Source organism: Mchenga conophoros, linkage group LG6 (genome assembly GCF_057382185.1).
Source record: "Mchenga conophoros isolate Kocher_MC1m ecotype Shallow Benthic linkage group LG6, M_conophoros_male_GT1.1, whole genome shotgun sequence".
In the NCBI taxonomy this organism is placed as follows: Eukaryota; Metazoa; Chordata; class Actinopteri; order Cichliformes; family Cichlidae; genus Mchenga; species Mchenga conophoros.
The window spans coordinates 24,502,722-24,522,670 of record NC_140531.1 but is presented as its reverse complement, the minus strand read 5'-3'; the positions used below and the strand labels follow the sequence as shown (position 1 = coordinate 24,522,670).

General features: G+C 38.9%; 1 protein-coding gene across 12 annotated transcripts in view; it reads right to left on the bottom strand.

Annotated features, from left to right (window-relative positions):
- camk2d2 (calcium/calmodulin-dependent protein kinase (CaM kinase) II delta 2) overlaps nucleotides 1-19,949 on the bottom strand; it is a 48,308-nt gene that overhangs the window by 26,844 nt on the left and 1,515 nt on the right. For all 12 annotated transcript variants that reach the window (XM_085276970.1, XM_085276972.1, XM_085276973.1 and 9 more), the window contains exon 2: nucleotides 17,946-18,040. In XM_085276970.1, coding sequence (XP_085133096.1) covers nucleotides 17,946-18,040 — 95 coding nt within the window. The remainder of the gene's footprint in view (nucleotides 1-17,945; nucleotides 18,041-19,949) is intronic.

The following is a 19,949-nucleotide window of genomic DNA, read 5'->3' as shown; positions in this document are numbered from 1 at the left end:
CAGAAGCCCACAAACAGCGCCAGAAACAAGGGCAGCCTAGCCATTACTGCATGATTAGCAGGATTCTCTGAGCAAGGTCACTAATCTCTCCATCTCTGTCTTTGCCTTATTATGTTGCTGAATGGCACATCCTTTTGTGTCAGTATAACACAAAACACATTTTGTCTTCCCTTTGCCAATATTGAGAGAATCATTACTCACAAATATCTAATTTTCACATTTGCATTTTCTGCTACATTAAGTAATTGTTTTTTGTTTAGTTTTTTATAATACACCTGTGTTTACAGTACATCACTTAAGTCTACTAGCATCATAGCGTATTTTACACTGGTACAACAGCCAATTTGCTGTTCTTAAGGAATTTAACGGACTACTTTTCATTGTACTTTGCTTTATCAACATTGTTAAATTCCAGTAAAATAAAACAATACCCATAGTTTTAAGTATGTTTGCAGAACTTTTGTTAAAATGATAGTATGCACAATGCATTAATGCCATTATGTAACCATTATATTACAATTAACACACAATCTAGTGTTATTCTTTGTACACTAAGCAATAAAGTTATCTGACCTAATTATACCATACCTAGTAGCAATACTGAGGACATGGTTTAGGAAAGACTGCAGCACGTTTTCAGACCTCAAAAAAAAAAATCAAACTCTGAAAATGATTTGAACCATTCTTCCACAATGCTCCATAATAGGTGGTCATGTTTGGCTGTGCCAGGGTGGTTGTATTTTTTTTATTTTTTTTATTTGCAGTATTCATCGACTGTACTCTGTTATATGACAACCTCGCTCCCTTTTTTCATCATTTTCCACCTCCACTTTTCTTTCTGTCTCTCTCCTCTCTCTCCCTCCTCCACAGGTAGTCCACCTCCTAGTCGGCTGGACATCTGTTGTCTAGCAACTCACGCACCAATCAGAGCGTCAGGCCTCTCCTCTCCTCTGCAGTGGAACCAGCCTTGAATGCAAATAGCAGATATTGAGAGTTCACACACAACTTTAAATCTCTGCAGAAATACAGTTAGAGCTACGTATGCTTATTTCCTAACTTAAACACGTCTAGTCTTGTAGATGAGGATGGAAAGTCAGAAATTGAGCTTTACAGATTCTGTAATGCAACAGTTGAGTCTCAAGATGCTTATGTACACAGAAAAAGTGCAGATAGTCTAAGGATTGATGAGTAGTGAACATTTGTCTGCAAAGGATGCGTTCATTTAGATAATATATTTTTTTGATAATATTAAAACTGTAGCTTTTTATTGGAAACCTCAGCAGCTACAAGATTAGAGAAAAATGCAACAACAAACACATGCAAAAGAGCTTAAGCATAACAAAGTTCTGTTCGTTCTGAAAAAGTGATACATGAATTTGTGACTTCCAGATTAGATTATTGTAACTCGCTGTACTCTGGACTCCAACTTGCTCACCTCCAAAGATTATAGCTCGTTCAGAATGCTGCGACTCGTCTCCTAACCGGAACTAGAAAGTTTGGCTCTATTACTCCAGTGCTCTCTGACTTCCATTGGCTGCCTATTAAAGTTCTGCTGCCTACTTTCAAATGCCTAAACAACCTTACCCCTGACTATCTCACCGACCTCCTCAGTCTCTATACTCCCAACTGTTCTTTACGATCTTCCAGTCAGTTACTTCTGGCCCAGCCCAGGCACCGTTTGAAGACTAGGGGTGATCGTGCTTTTGCCTCTATAGCACCAAACCTCTGGAATAGTCTTCCTGCTACCGTTCGTGCCTCTGACTCCATTCAATTCTTTAAAGCACGCTTGAAAACTTACCTATTCAACCTGGCTTTTTCCGGTTCACTAATTCTCAACGCACATTAATTGCTGTATCGCTACTCATTTCTCTGAATTATCATGATCTCTCCCTATCTCTACTTACTGCTTTTTGTTTGTTTTCTATACTTTCTCTATTTTACCTTGTTTTAATGACTTACTGTTCAGTGTAATCATTTACCGTTATTTTTACTGTGAAGCACTTTGGTGTACCCCCTGGTTTTAAATGTGCTATATAAATAAAATTGTATTGCATTGTACTGTACTGTAGTATGCTGTTGATTTTAGCAGAAAATCAAACCTTAATGTCAAACATCTTCAGTGTTGAGGGACTGCAGACAGTAACTGTAGAATGAGACAGTCCACAAGATTACTTGGTTTTCCTTTGAGAGCTTGTTTCTCATTTTTGCAAGCTTCATACAAGTTAACAGGATTGGAGCACAAAAGTGCACGAGCACAGGTGTGACTGCCTGCACTGGCATAACAGCGTGTTTTTATTTTTTAATGCATGAGTAAATCGCATTTTACCCATTCACTCTTCAGACTGTAGCTGCAAAAAAAGCTGACTCTCAAAATGTCGCAAACAATCAGTTATGACTGGCTGCAAAGCCTCACAATACTCAACTCTGCTTGCGCAAGCTTGAGTCCTGCTGTCACAGACACTAGTGAGAGTAATTTTGCTTATGTGGTTAAAACTGAAGCAACTGTGCCAACAAATGTGAATGTGCGGTCAGCTGTTTTCATTCAACCCTGTCTGGACCTTTTCTTGGCTTGATCTGGGCTGACCGTCTCTAAGTGTCCAAGTATGAGTGCTTCTCTGTCTGGCACAATAAAGACCACGATGATTGATAACTTCATTTAAAGTATACAAAAACATACCTATTCTTTTTTGTTCTCTTTTACTTTTATTATTTTAACTGTCATAATTTGTCTTTAATTAGCTGTGGTGTGAGAAAAAAATACAGCTACTTTGTTTGTAATGGCTGAAAAGTAGCCGTGTTCCTCTTCAATACCAAATGCACTTCTTTGTCTCATAAAACAATCCAACAAATTTGTTATATTTTTCCATGGCACAGTGCAATAGCCACAAAAAGATTGAAATATCTATTTAAGGTATTTACAACAGAAACAGTATCTTAAAAGTTTGTGGTGAGTATGTATTGCTATAGGTATAGATTTAACCTCCCCAAATGTAGAGTGATGCAAGGAGACTTTCAGTCAGCTCCTTTTCAGTCTACAGAAAAATACTGACTTGTTGTATTAGTCACTTCATAAATCTTAATGTCGTAAATAATCAATTTTCTATCATTAGCATTCCAAGTATGCTGCTCAGATTAGGCCTCCTACGCTTTGCACCATTTTAGAACAGATCACAAGTTACTTCTTTCAAAAGTCCATCCATCCATTTGCTTCTCCTTTTCAGGGTCGCGGGGGGTGCTGGAGCGTATCCCAGCTGTCATAGGGCGAGAGGCGGGGTACACCCTGGACAGCTCGCCAGTCTGTCACAGGGCCAACACACAGAGACAGACAATCATTCGCGCTCGCATTCACACCTATGGGCAATTTGGAATTATCAATTAACCTATCCCCACAAACTGCATGTCTTTGGACTGTGGGAGGAAGCCGGAGTACCTGGAGGGAACCCATGCAAACACGGGGAGAACATGCAAACTCCACACAGAAAGACCCCGGCCTGATGCTGTGCGCCAACAGTGCAAACCACGGTGCCACCGTGCTGCCAAGTGAATGTATAAATATGCTAATTTGTTACTAGGGAATGTACAGAAACACAGCTCTTCAACCTGGACAAAGTGGGGACTGGCTGATAACCAGTTTGTCTGCTGTGTTGTGCATTTGCTCATTTTCTGTAATCTCCAGGTTTCTATTAGTAAAGGGTATGACTGTAAACCAAAGAGTTATAATAATAATAATAATAATGGATTGCATTTATATAACGCTTTTCGAGAACCTCAAAGCGCTTTACAATACCACTATTCATTCACTCTCACATTCACACACTGGTGGAGGCAGCTACAGTTGTAGCCACAGCTGCCCTGGGGCAGACTGACAGAAGCGAGGCTGCCATATCGCGCCATCGGCCCCTCTGGCCAACACCAGTAGGCAAGTAGGGTAAAGTGTCTTGCCCAAGGACACAACGACCCGGACAGAGAGCCCAGGGATCGAACCGGCGACCGGTTACAGACCACAGTTATCCGGTTACAGATGCGATTCCCAACCCCCTGAGCCACGGTCGCCATGTGTTCTTTCATTCTGAGTTGTTCTTTCTGTTCCATTACCTGTACACTTCAGTTGCTTGAGTTGTGTATTATTATTCCTTACGTTAAATGGACACAGTTGCAAGTTGGAAAGAACCAACCGTTAGCAGTAGGTTGCAGTGGGTTGCTGGGGTAAATACGATCGACAGGTTAGCAAGTATCATTTGATGAATTGTTTCCAAAGTGATTAGTAAAAATCCCACTGAACCTACAGTAAAGGCACAAAAACATTTGCAACAGCAAGCCCATCTTCAGTTCACCCAGCTGCAGACCCCAGTGAACCTCCACCTCTACCCCACTTTGTTTCTTTCCACTGCTGCTTCTTTCTTTTTCAGTCTGTGTCTGAAGTGTCACATCTGCAACCGCACTGCAGCAGTATAGTGCTCTCTCTGTGAGTGTCTTTATAGTTTGATATCCTGCAAGTCCAACACAAGCAAATTTTGGGACAACATAACACGTCCAAACATTTTTATTAAAACTAAATAAATAAATAAAAACATTTTAAAAAGAACAAGGTAAAGAGGTCAGCTTTGAAACTAAAAAGCTAAATAGAGCCATCTTCACAGCAACAGAAGCAGACTGAGAACATGGCATGAATCTTTAAGTGAAATCATTCTGTGCTTAGTTTTATTATTATTGTTATTTTTTTTTAGTTTTTTACATCCTCGATGTTTTTGCATCCATGGTGACAACAACTATAATTTCAATTTCCAAATGATGAACTATTACTTCTTGATATGTAACATTTCTGTTTTCTGTATAAAGTATGAGGTAATTTTACTTTCATTACATGTAGATCTGTAGTTAATGTTACTACTGACTTCAGTGTTAAGCGGTGACTTAATTAACAGGCTAGTATTGACAGTCTGACCTTTATGTCATAGTAAAACCACAGCACTAGTAGCTACATGTAAAGAGTGTAGTATCTATTACAAGGGAGGAAAAGAAAAGAAAAGACTTATTTAACATTTGGCTCATACATAGTTTTGGCCTACAAAGAATATTTCCAGTATAGTGTGCCTGTGTAAGAGTGCAAAATGCAAATGAGGAAAAAAATAATGGAAGGCATCCATGACAATTGTTATGTTTTTTTTGTGTTTTTTTTACATTTTATCCTTCAAAATAAATTATTGTAGGCGCTTTTATGTAAAAAACCAAACAAACAAACAAAACTGATATGTGAAAACACATTTTCTGTTTAAATTAGGTATCATGCATGTTTGGGAAGCTAAAAGGTCACTTGAGTGGTCTTTCATCAAATGTGACTCAGACTCCAGTTTTGCATGGTGACTCTCCAACTTTATCAGTAGCTGATAGGCCAAGTATGAAAAGCAGCACACTGGCTGACCCGTTCTTTCCAAAGTATATATTGCCAGTCATCAGGGGAGCTAATATCAAAATATTTTTGGAAGTGGGTTGAACAGAAAATGGCTCCTAAGCTAAAAAAAGAACCAATACTAGCTAACTCTAGCTTTGTACCAAAAAAAGAGTCATGAATAAGTAGTGATGCAGTTATCGATGATAATATGCCAGTTTATAATGGAAATAACATCCTTAAGACTAATTTCTTATATTTGCAATGATCATTACAAATATCTGGGGAATTTATACATATGTCCTGCCTTACTGGCTAAAAATATTGCTGTTACCAGTATAAAATATGCTAATTCTATATACCAGTCAACAATAACAAATTCTGATAATCAATTAAAAACTTAGGTAATCAATTAAGTAAAAATTCCAAATTTTGTTGGTTATAGCTCTTTGGATGTTTTGAGTGTTGGTCAGAAAAATGAGCAGCTGAAACCATCCTCTGGAAATGCCAATACATATTCAGTTAACCCTATTAAACAATCAATAGTTTAACCACCAACGACGACAAACGTTTTCTGAAGTCTTAACGCTGATACAGACGCAAATGTTCAAACCACACACAAATGTACACACACAGACAGCGACACACCGCAACGGGGTCCTGGAATTGCGCTGCTCCATTTAATTAAGAGTTTTAATTAAAAAGATGTAGTGGAGTGAATGTAACATCCTCTGCTGCCAGCGGCTAAGTAGTCCTCTTCCATACCGTTCCCAGGGATCTAATGAAACCATCCAGGATGCTGAGACACCGTCACCCTCTGTTAGTTTGCAATAGAGGAAGAATTAAGAAACTGATAACTCCCTGGCTTTCTCTTCTGAAGAGAAACAAAAGGTGGCTGGTGTCAAGAGATAAAACTGCCCCAAGAGTCTTGTAACATACAGTAATGTCCGCATTTATCTTATACACTGTAATGCAGAGATATACCACACACACATTAGACTGATGTGTAAAAGTGGTTTAATCTGAGCTGCATTTTCTGAAAACACCTCAACAAGGAGAGACTCTCAAAATACTAGTTATAATCACAGACAAAGACCCCATTTTATTGCAGCAATCAAGCCCTACTGTGCTGCACATTCTTTATTTTGATTACAGCTACAGTACTGCGGTAGGAATTGTGTCCTGCAGCTCAGGAGAACTGGCAGCACCAAGGTACCAAAATACACAGTACAAAAGATTCAACTTGAGAATTTAATTTTTGCAACAAGAACAGGAATAATATAACCTGACCTGTTATTTAAGAAACAGAAAAGCCCCATGGAAAAAAATTATACATTTTATAAAATACAAATTAAACAGAAAAGTTGCAGCTCTCCATTTGCAATGCATGTCATATGATCAAGCTTTGTAAGAAATATATTAGTAAATATAAATACATGAATGGGTGTGCAGGTACATATGTGCAATCTGTGTGAACCATGAAACAGCATAAAAAGATTAGTCAACACTTAAAATTCTTTAATACAACTACCAGACTTAATTTATTCTGCATTTCTCTGCAATGCCTCCAATACACCCACAGAGAACTTGACTGAACCATCCAGTTTTCCAGTTTTTATTAGCTAGGGAAGCAATAGTTTTAATGTAGAAGAGAAGCAATTTAATGGAGCTACTTTTTTTCTGGGGGAAAAAACACTGGAATGTCTTTTTTTCTAGTTTTAATTTTGGAACAAAGTGCAACAAGTATCTTGTGGGAAAATTGCATTACAAAGTAAAGAACTCGAGTCACTTGGGGAAAACCAAGCCAGGCCATGCACTGCAGACTCTCCAGTTAGACATGCCAGGTGCAGACTGGAGGCAGATGTTGTAGGAGTGTTTAGCTTATTTTAGAGTTTAGAAATGTGTTAACATAGAATGTAGAACTATTGTAGAGACATTGACACTGCCCTCAATGTAATAAAGGCCTCATTGTGTTGTGAACTTAGGAGTAGATTGTAGGAGACCCCTCCCCCACTTGAACTGTGAAAGTAAAACAGAGAGGAGTTAATGCTGAGTGGAAATTCCCCAGAGAATGTTTGGGTGGGGGTCTCAACATTTGTAACTGGATAACTGTGGTCTGGAAGGGAGATGGGTTTTATGACCTAGGGAGTCACCTACACCCACAGTGTTTTAACTGTCACGCACACACATCCAGACGCACACTCACACACGAGCACTCACATAGACACGTGGGAACGCGCACATGTAGGCATTCATGTGCTTGTGCACATAGACACAGACACAGAGTTTGCAGCACACCGTGGGGGGTTTTATGATAGCGTCGCCCCTACAAAACTGTGTTTCACAGACAAAGGAGTGAAGATTTGGAGAGGGACACACCGGCCTCGTCTTCCCTTCTAGAAGTGCATGCTTAAATGAAGATGAATAAAGATGAATAAAGGTTTTGTGAAATGACTACTGAGTTCCGGTGCCGTCTCTGGATGCCTCGACGAATAAAAGAACCGGGGTAAAACTGATTTCGCAACAATGTCTGGACCACTTGAACTGCCTTTTCAATGTGGAGGAGCAATTCCTCTACTATGAGACCTTCCACTGACTGAACTCCTCACTCTATCTCCAAGAGTGAGCCCAGAGATGTCAAAATCATCACAGCGAAATGCAAATTGTGTCTGGGTGATAAGTATTTCCAGGCTGTGAAGTGCTCCACTTCAAACTGAAAAAGCACCTGCAAGTTAAGCCTGGCTTAACACAACACTGCTGATGAGGCCTACTGAAGACAATAACAATGCAGGACCTATAGTTCAGACGCAGTCATGGCTAGCATTTAGTGTGGCTAAAATTGCCACTTCAAAGGAAACTGCTGGTTAAGTGATGTAGTAGATGCTTCTGCTCAACTGTCTATGCAATGAGGCAGTGTCAATACACTCATGACAGATGTACAGTTTTCTATGCCAAAAGTAGAAAATGCATTTGCAACTTTGCAGCTGTGCTAATCCATCTATGAAGTGACATCATTTTGAACTACAATGCACACTTTTACATATTTTATTATGAATTTTGTCTTCTAAGATTGTTTAAATATATTTATGTCTGTGACAATCTAATCGATATTCAATTTGTCAATGTTGAAATCATTTGGTACATGGCCGATGACTAAATGGTCATAAATATGTTCAGTGTCACACAACAGCTCTTTGTAGGAAGTAGGACAGTAACAATATGAACCGTACACAGTTTACCTGCAGCAGGAGTTCAGACTAAATATTCTAAGACTCTGAGAAAGTAAGAAAAACAAATTAACATATAAAAGCACAGAGAAAAGGAGGGAGGTAGGCGATGCATTCAAATGTAATCTAATCTGTAACTAAGAATACCCTTGCTTTGTTGCACACATTGTACTGAACATTTTTTTAACCTTAAGTCAAAATTTTGTGATTTTAAAAGAGTGAGAGCTGCATCACTTATTTTTCACTTTCACTGAATGCATACATTGAATTTAATGGACAAAGTTGGTTCACGTTTCACATCTGCAAATCTAGAGCAGACTCTGTGCTGATGACTGCCATCAGTCTAATGTCTATTCATAGTGGTAGGACACATTTGAATAATAAGGTCCATGATACAGTATGTGGCAGACGGCTCTGTAAGAAATTTGGCATAATGCATCAAATTAATTTGATAACTTGATGCATTATTATACAGGAAAAAATATTTTTAAAACTAAGACTTAAAGTGGGATCTACAAACACACATTTGCTGTCCAGTGCTTTGTTAATTTGCCAAACAGCTAAACACTAGGGGTGCAACGATATTCGTATCGATATTGAACCGTTCGATACAGTGCTTTCGGTTCGGTACGCATATGTATCGAACAATACAACATTTGTAATTTATTTTATCAACTTTCCTTCTGACGATTCTGTCTGTGTGGAGCGCTCAGTGAATCTGCGTTCGACTACTCCGCCTAGGCTGCACTGTCGAGTGCAGATCCACTGAGTGCTCCACACAGACAGCATCGTCAGAAGGAAGAGCGCAGGGCACCTCCCCCACCCTCATTCAGATCTGGCGTTTGGAATTATTTTGGTTTTCATGTGACGTATGACCCTGAAGGTAAGCGAGTCATGGACTAAAGTAAAACAGTATGTTGGATGTGCCATGCAATGCTCAATTACATGGGTGGGAGCTAGTGTGTTAGCGCAGTTAGCTCGTTAACGTGTTGGCCGTCTAGCCCCATGCAAGGGGCGATCGGCGGTAGCTCGTTAACGGAGATTTGCCGTGTTGTGGTGTTAAGGTCATTTCAACGAGATTAACCTGAAAGCACTAGTGGGAACACAACGAATATGACTGCACATTTACGCCGACATCATCCTAGTGCAAAGACAAAAACAACAAGCATGCTACTAACTTTAGCCGAGTCATTTAGACAGCTGTTAGCACATGATTCTCCTTATGCTGCTGAGAATATAGCCCAGAAGAAGCGGATAGTATAGCTTTTATTTTGGAAAGAGACATTTCTCTGTAATAAACTCTCTTTTCCAAAGATGAGTGATTCCTCAATCAGATACAGGGCTTGCAATATCGCTAGCCTGACGTCCTGGGGCTAGCGATTTTTTCAGTCGGGCTACCCTGCCCGTTGGGCTATTGTAGGAAGGAAAAATATATGTCAATGCTTTTGCATTATTTCAGAAATGTAGCTGGGTAATTATGTCATTGGCATCGGTGAGCCACTGTTAATATGTGACATATTGAAATCGCGTTTGAATTTGCGCTTGTTTTTTTGCTTTCACTTTGCAATCGCGCGAACTGTGTATAGAGAGCGACAGCACTGATCTGTGAGTGATGATAATTTGCGCACCAATTCCTCTGACATCGTCTTATTAATCGTTAGCTTACTACGCAAACATGACAAGTGAAATCTCCCGCAGCTTAAACATGTGAGAGGTTGATCGTGCAGAGAATCGCTGAGCTTATGTGAGTGAGTGTGTAAAAGCATTTCAGTTCTGCTGAGCCAAACAAGACAGGTCAGGGTGAAGAAGTGACAGCCAAAGAAAAGCTTACCACAAAACGGAGAAGTTATGACAAATCAGACTATAAGGCAAAAAGAAAGTGCAGCTTTATGGTTTCATGGACAAAATAATTTCTGTGGCTGCAATATGACGAGCTAAATAACCAGGGCTGCACATAAGTGGTCCGCAGGTGCGCATTCGCTGTCAAAATAAAAAACACGCACAAGGGTTAGGGTTAAATTTAAAAACTGTACTTTTGAGTTAAAATATATATTTATAATTTTAATAAATGACAAATTAAAAAGGCATGAACATTTTTTTTGTATCGAAAAAATATCGAACTGTGACACCAAAGTATCGAACCGAACCGAACCGTGAATTTTGTGTATCGTTGCACCCCTACTAAACACTCACAAAAAACAGAAAAAAAGAATATTTTCAATACTGAGTGTATGTCAGGGTGTGAGAGCACAAGCAATATATTTTTAGCCTTTGAGTACCCAGTGAGTCATGTGATCCCCTTCTTCTGACTGATCCCTCCTTCCTTTCCTTCTCTCCTGCGTGCATATCTGTGTATCTTAACCACAGTCCTCTCCCCTTTCTCTCTGTTTTTAGTCCTACAGACCTATTGATTAATTTCTTTTTTTTATTATTATGATTATTTTTGTCAAATGGCTCAGCTGTCTCTTTATTGTCATCTCCTCACATATAGTACAGACTTTCGTCAAACATGTGCCAGGTGAAAGAAGATAGAAGAAGATAAACCACCATCTCTAATTTGCTGGAAATGATTTCCAGATTCACAGCCCATCTCCTTATCACCATGCCATGCTCAAAACAATGCAATGAGCATACTGGGGTATCAATCAATACTTAAAAATTTTCTAAAATTTCTATATCAACAAAGCTGAAAGCACACAACCCCTGATTAGCTTGAGTGCCAAATTCTGTATTTTTTAAAGATACCAACCAATTGCATTGGTATTAATGAGTACCAATTCTCACTAAATCAATTGGTTTCAAATTTCAAAACATCTGAGTTAGAGGAAGAAAGACAGCGAGACAGTGTGATGTCACTCCTACAACATTTTCAAGTACAATGATGGTGGTGTCAGCAAGGAGACAAAAGTAATCTCAGGGGTGGTTACACTTTTCAAAATGCAATGCAGACGACAGACTCTGCAACATAGCATTTTTGTACTGGCTACAGTAACACTTCTTTTGAAATCACCATGCTGTGCACATTTAAAGAACACGTTTTGTGAGATTGTATGTCTGAAAAAATAGTATGTAATCACAACCAATAATAGTATAACGTTACTATTTAGTACAGTCGTTCACAAACAGTGTCACATGACAGACATTGTCAGTGACCAAGGCAGTGTGCAAATGGTTATAGATACATAACAAAATATATCAACTGGGAAGTATGGACTTATTTTGTAATATATAATTTATTGTTTTAAAACAAGAATATGATAATTGAGTATCATAACATTTAATGTTTGCAATTTAACTATTAGCAGTTAATTGATAGCACCATTAGCTGTCTGTTAAGTTATGATTAAGGCAGCGGCTAATTGCTATGACTAATAATAAATTAATAACATTAACATGGAGAAATAGGCATCAAAGATTATCAATCCTGCCAGTATGTAGCCTTAATACAGGCTCCTGGTAATTTAACAGGATCACATTCTCTTTTGTCTAAAAACTGTCATGTTTCTCTGAAAGTACCAGAACGAAGGTGAGAAAAGTCTGCACCAAGTAGAAACAAAGGCAGTCTACCTTTCCAACTCTGTTTGATCAGCAATGACAATACTTTGGGGTTTTTTGCACTACCTAAAAGAATCTTAAATTTGTTTGTTTGTATTATGCTAATCTATATATATTTTAACCAACTTTTAGTTTAATTTTTTTTGTCATTTTTCCTCTGTGATATCAAAACTGGCATTGAATATTAAGTATTTACTTGGATATCAGTATCGACAACCCAAGAGCACATCTTTTAAAAATTAAAAGTACAAACCAACACAACTAGGCAAGCTTTTAGCTATGAGAAATACAGAATGCACAAACACACACTTAAATACTGACTGACCATCTTCTCTATCTCACTCTGATTTTCTGTCTCTCTCCCTCTGCTTCCTTTCCTTTTCTTCCATTCTGTTTCTCCACTCTTATTCACTAACTCATCTGCTGCTCTAAATCAAATGCTGCATAATCAGGACTGCAGATTTTAGGAATCTGGCTGGTTCAATAGGCCCACCACATGTGTGCCTACTTAACTAGAAGCAGCAAAGGGCTAGGGCTTATCGCGGAAAGAGGGTAAGTCCATATTTGACACGCCAGCATGCAGAGTATATAAACCTCTATATGAACACACATAAGAAAGAGGAAGGGCAAGTACGTATGCACTTCGAGACCCACATGCACAAGTGGTGAGATAATTCTTTGCAGTATTTTTGGAAAATCTGTCCACGCAAGTGTCAAGACACTGATCCGTCTCCCAAGGTGTCTATTACAAACACTACACTCAGCAACGTGCAAAAGACTGTTAGGATATGGAGAAGAAGATAGAGATATGCTGCAATAGATATATGGATTGACAGATAGAGCACATACTAACCTTCTTAGTTACTATTCAGTCAGTACTCACACATTTAAATATTACATTTTGGGTAAGAATTCGATGAGCATTTTAATTTAAGACTTTAAGAACTGAGAAATAACTGAGTATAACACTAAACATTTAATGTGCACTGTGTAACATATAATATACAGTGGGGCAAAAAAGTATTTAGTCAGCCACCGATTGTGCAAGTTCCCCCACCTAAAATGATGACAGAGGTCAGTAATTTGCACCAGAGGTACACTTCAACTGTGAGACACAGAATGTGAAAAAAAAATCCATGAATCCACATGGTAGGATTTGTAAAGAATTTATTCGTAAATCAGGGTGGAAAATAAGTATTTGGTCAATAACAAAAATACAACTCAATACTTTGTAACATAACCTTTGTTGGCAATAACAGAGGTCAAACGTTTACTATAGGTCTTTACCAGGTTTGCACACACAGTAGCTGGTATTTTGGCCCATTCCTCCATGCAGATCTTCTCGAGAGCAGTGATGTTTTGGGGCTGTCGCCGAGCAACACGGACTTTCAACTCCCGCCACAGATTTTCTATGGGGTTGAGGTCTGGAGTATGGCTAGGCCACTCCAGGACTTTCAAATGCTTCTTACGGAGCCACTCCTTTGTTGCCCGGGCGGTGTGTTTTGGATCATTGTCATGTTGGAAGACCCAGCCTCGTTTCATCTTCAAAGTTCTCACTGATGGAAGGAGGTTTTGGCTCAAAATCTCACGATACATGGCCCCATTCATTCTGTCCTTAACACGGATCAGTCGTCCTGTCCCCTTGGCAGAAAAACAGCCCCATAGCATGATGTTTCCACCCCCATGCTTCACAGTAGGTATGGTGTTCTTGGGATGCAACTCAGTATTCTTCTTCCTCCAAACACGACGAGTTGAGTTTATACCAAAAAGTTCTACTTTGGTTTCATCTGACCACATGACATTCTCCCAATCCTCTGCTGTATCATCCATGTGCTCTCTGGCAAACTTCAGACGGGCCTGGACATGCACTGGCTTCAGCAGCGGAACACGTCTGGCACTGCGGGATTTGATTCCCTGCCGTTGTAGTGTGTTACTGATGGTGACCTTTGTTACTTTGGTCCCAGCTCTCTGCAGGTCATTCACCAGGTCCCCCCGTGTGGTTCTGAGATCTTTGCTCACCGTTCTCATGATCATTTTGACCCCACGGGATGAGATCTTGCGTGGAGCCCCAGATCGAGGGAGATTATCAGTGGTCTTGTATGTCTTCCATTTTCTGATGATTGCTCCCACAGTTGATTTTTTCACACCAAGCTGCTTGTCTATTGTAGATTCACTCTTCCCAGTCTGGTGCAGGTCTACAATACTTTTCCTGGTGTCCTTCGAAAGCTCTTTGGTCTTGGCCATGGCGGAGTTTGGAGTCTGACGGTTTGAGGCTGTGGACAGGTGTCTTTTATACAGATGATGAGTTCAAACAGGTGCCATTCATACAGGTAACGAGTGGGGGACAGAAAAGCTTCTTACAGAAGACGTTACAGGTCTGTGAGAGCCAGAGATTTTCCTTGTTTGAGGTGACCAAATACTTATTTTCCACCCTAATTTACGAATAAATTCTTTACAAATCCTACCATGTGAATTCATGGATTTTTTTTTCCACATTCTGTCTCTCACAGTTGAAGTGTACCTCTGGTGCAAATTACTGACCTCTGTCATCATTTTAAGTGGGGGAACTTGCACAATCGGTGGCTGACTAAATACTTTTTTGCCCCACTGTACATTTTATGGAAATGAACAGCACCAGTAAATGCATAATGAAAAATGTAGCAACAACAATCCAGGAGACTGTCTATCTAATATTGAGCATATTCTATCTGAGTGAGCACCTATGTGGCTAGTTTTGGCATGTTTCAAATGGCAATATGTAGATCAACTTGTTATTATGATATTTCAAGAAAATCAGGTTGGTTGAGTCATTTGCTTACAGTTGAGTTACACAACACCAGGTGCTAGTGTTTTTTTCTTTTACTTTTTTTTTGGTTGGTCGGTTTTTAGGTAGTATAGCATCATCAGAGGGCATCTTGCTCTCAGACATGCCCGGGGTTGTCTCATTCTTGTGCGCACTAGGGAATGCAAATGCATGGGGTTGCTCTAGCAGTGATATTACAATATGACAGTCTTACATCATGTATGAGATACAAACTGGTATGGTTTTAAGTCACTGAATGTGAAGAGAAGTGATTGTCTGTAGTGTTTGCATGTCATCTGGAAATGATACAATTCTTGGATTTCCTTTGAAATTACTATCTAATAACAGTAGGCACCAATTTTAAATGTTATATATTGACAGCATGATATGGCAGCAAAACTGTCATTAAAAATAATGTGTCAATACTGTTTTGTGTTGCCTGTCTGCTACCTGCCTTTATGTAAACCAACAACATCCTGCACCTTTCCGTACGCCTTCCAGGTCGAAGAAGTGTAAAATATAACTTCTGTAGTCATCATCAAAGTATTTACTATTAGCTAACGATGACAAGTGGTTTGACTTGCGGGCAAATGTTATAGAACTATTCCTTTAGTAAAAGGTAGTAGCAAACACTAAACACCTCACGAGACATAAAACACAATTATTGTCATACAATCAACAAACAACCAAAAGAAAAAGCGCATATTCCCCAGAAATTGTTCCCCATCGCGTTTTATGGAACAATATTATTTTTGCAGATGGTTAAGTCTCAGCTCATTTTCAATACTTCATTCTCTATTTAATCTAATGTAATGATTCATAGTATATAAAATCACATTTTTGTAGTGTGGTTGTGAATAAGGACCACAAATCTTCAAATAAACGTTTTTTAATGAGCTCAGGAACACAGTATATCAAATATATATTTATTTTTTAAATGACAGCTGTCTGCACTGTCTGACATGGTAAACCGTCAATATCTACTGAGGGATTCAAAATATTAATTAAAAATGCAAAACAGCTGATTAAAGTTTATTCTGTCAACCCTGTGAGTTCACATACATGTTATTCTGAAAGAGCTGCTGGGTTCTTAATTTGTTAAACTTGTTTTATTAAACCAGAGATGGCAACAGCTGATGTCCTCTGTCCATTATCAAGGCTTTCTGCAAAAGAAGTTATGAAAAACTTTTTTCACACTACACTATAACTCCTTACACCTTGCATGTTTGCAAAGGTGGTTATGTAAGGAAAACTTGTACTTGTTCTGATTCTGTAGGCGCAAGCAACCAGAAAAAGCTGCTGGGCCCTTAACTGACGATCTCAGGCTATTGTTAACAGAACAAGACCATGTCTTCAAAACACTGGCCCTGTACAGATTTTAGTAGCATTGTAGTGAAGTGAGCTTAATCCTGCTTCCAGAGACAATAGCAAACTGTGGCCACAAGATGGCAGTAATAGAGAGGACAGATGCAAATGGGCATGAAAATAAAAAAGAACTCAAAATAAATATATAAACATGTCCTTTTTAAGATTTCATTAGACAACTGCTACTTCCCTTGCTTGCTTAGTAAGTGATATGGATATGGTGACACAGACAGAATGAAAGTTACCATGGTGTCACTGGTCCACTGGTTTCTTTAGTCCCGTTTTGAAATCTTGAGATGAGTGTTTTCACTGTCACCATCTTAGCTTAAGAAAACTAGATGTAACAAGCAAGAGCGGGACTTACTACATAAGTCATCTGCCAGTGACCATACTACAGATAATCCTGCATTTTGAAACACAGTATGACCAAGATTTACAAAAGTGTTTACAGAGGTTAAATCAGAAAACTGTTTACACAGGTTTATATGTGTTATGGGTAGACACCAAGATACATCTATCTTAAATTTGAGGCAGCCCCCAATGAGAGTGCAGGATATCACTGATTGGCATATCACATGACAGTAAATACATCATTGGGGCACCTAGGCAACCGTATCTGGAAAGTCTGAAAGTAACTAGCTGTCAGCTCCAAAGTGTGTCCAACAAGCAGTTTACTTCCAGTGAGTTGCTTTTATCCTTCAACAACCAATCAAAACTTAGTGCCTCTTCTGACTTACTTAGGGGTGGTCCTAAGCAACAGACCACACATTTGATTCATCACAGTCAAAATATACACAAATATAACATGTGCACTCCAGTCAGTTTAATTTCAAGTAAATTATTGCAAACTAAATTGTAGTTTGGAAAGAATGGTTCACATATACATAAATCTGACATTTTCTGTAGTAGACAGCAGTCACTGATTATCACAAACAAGCACACTGCAACAAAATCTATTGGCTGAAGAAATGGAACTGTAAAAGCACAACACATCACTGGATAGTAATCACAGATAGACTCTTAATGGCTCCTGGGTCACATATGTGGCTGCGCATGCATACGTTTGTGAGCGTGTATGTTTGCATCCCAAGCCTGAGGCAACCAGGCCAGCAGCTACAATTACAGTGATGGATATGAAAGAACTGGGTCGGCTTCACAAGAGATCTGCCCCTGGGACAACAAGACCAGCCAGAGCCCTGAATCAATAAGGAACACACTCACACGGACGCACATACGTACACACAAGGTTGTATGGGACAAACATTTGCATAGAAACTAGAGGACAAATATGAAAGCCATAAAAGGAGGGAGAACTGTACATCACAAAAAGTGCAACAGAACAATTACAGCATGACACATCACTTGACACGTATTCAGTTGTTTTTTTCTACAAACATAGAAAACATAACTATCCAAAATGCAGATGAGTCTCTTCCCTTCTGTGTGACTGTCTGTCAGTCACTCACTGAGTTTAATCAGATGCACACAAACATGTGTCCTAAAGCCTGTTTCAGAGTGAGCAATGCTCAGCTCATAGGTCAGTAACACTCAGGGAATGTTTCAGCTTGTGTTGTTGTATGTGCTTGAAAATGTTTGTGGTTCCTACCTCTGGCAGATAGCTTCTTAGTGTTGATGATTTTGGCAGCATACTCCTGACCAGATGAGATCTTTACGCACCTCCTGACCACAGAGAAGGCGCCCCTAAAATGGACATGCACACAAAAATACTTAGGGTTTTTATTCTCAACAGGTAAAAATAAGAGATATAATCCATACCAGTCAACATACAACAAAACAAGTTCAGAAAAATTGAGCTTAATTTTAAAAGACTAGCTTGAGTGAGCCTATGAATGTCAGCCAGATACCCTGAAAAAGGCTGCAAATATATCTGACTAAAATAATCTTGCTTTATTAAAAATCCAGCTGACGTTATAGTTAAGTTAATTAAACAATAGTGAAATTTCAATGTAAATTAGTTAGTAGTACTAAGTCTAGGTGCAGCAGTAACTCACTCTCACACACCACACCTGCAGTACACGTTCCCTAAACCGTCACACCCGTTAGCACCTGCAGACATGCCAACTAGCCTTCTTTTGTTTCAGTCACGTGCTGCTCTGGAGTTTCAGGCACATGTATGAAGATCAAAAAACTAGGTCAGCTATATTTGAAGGAGAGGAGCAGAGTGCTGCATCTCTCATCTGTAAATGCAGCCAAGGAGTGGTCCACCTGCCTCAGATCTGCTCAGCACTGCAGCCATGCCTGCGGCTTTGCTACTCAAGCTTTTTCTCTGTCTATCTATGCTTTTTCTTAACAATAAAATGTTCTCCTTCGTACCAAACCTCCTGTCTAATTCCATATAACATCAGAGACGTCAGTAAGAGTCAGTAAGAAGTAAGTAAGTATTGCCAAGATGATGCTGAGAATAGCCATTATCTCAAAAGAACTCTGGCCTTTCACTTAATTTAGTGCTAATTGTACATCATGTGATTTGATGAAATCAGTTTTACAAGAAAGAGCTGACTCTTGTCTTTGGTGTGTTTAATGACTGGCTGTTGAGTATATAGTGATGTGTACCATAAACATGTTATCTAACATCCTCTTGAGAGCGCAGCCTGCCACTAAAGCTTACCTCTAATTTATAGGGATTTGTTGAAGGAAATGATCATAGCATGACATGTTACATAAGAATTTTAGTTGACTGTCCAGTATGGTTAAGTCGCGTGGCACTATTGCACGCATATGTCAAGTGCATCTATACAGTCCTGCGGGACAAAATATACAGTAGCTGCAGAGTGAAACTGCCTGCAGTTACTAAATTCAGAGAAAATAAAAGGCAATAGCAGAAATGCGGTTCTGGGTTAAACACTGAACACTTTCCCATGATATTTTGGGTTCTTCAAAATATATAGTTCCAAATATAAATGTAATATACTGTTGGTCTCTGGTATGGACCATCTTATTGTGTAACTATGTAAAAATGCTTAACAAAGATGAAAATTGTCTTGGTGAAGAAATGCTCAGATAGGAGTTTCTATGTCACTGAAGTTCACAGAAGATAGTAAACGGATATAAGACTTCTACCATCAATGACAGGACAGTGCTTTTGATTTAAAATGTATTTTTGTTATTGAACTGAAATGTTTATATGTATCATTCCAATCATCCCAATCACAACGCACTTTTTTGCAAATGACGTCACCATTTTTTATATTAAATTTTTTTTTTCTTTACCTGAAAATCGATGTAAATCCAATTCATGGGTGTAAAATAACAGACTGTTATACTTTATATGCAGCTTAAAACTAACAGACATTAAAGCAAACTTAAATCCTTTCTGTGATGGCTTACACAGCAAAAGATGCTTGAACAGGAAGGGGATATACATACTTTTTTTTTTTTTATGCAGTCCAATAGATAAACTGTGACAGGCACGTGTGGTCCTTTAACAGCCAAATCTGAGTTGTTGTGGGGTTTTTTTGCCATATTCCCTTTACTAACTTGTCTAATGGAACGCTATCATTGTATTGTAAACAGACAGTAGAGAGATGTCTAATGCCTGTGTGGGTGAAACTGTGCTTAAAGTATCAGTGAGTTAAATGGTAATATGAAA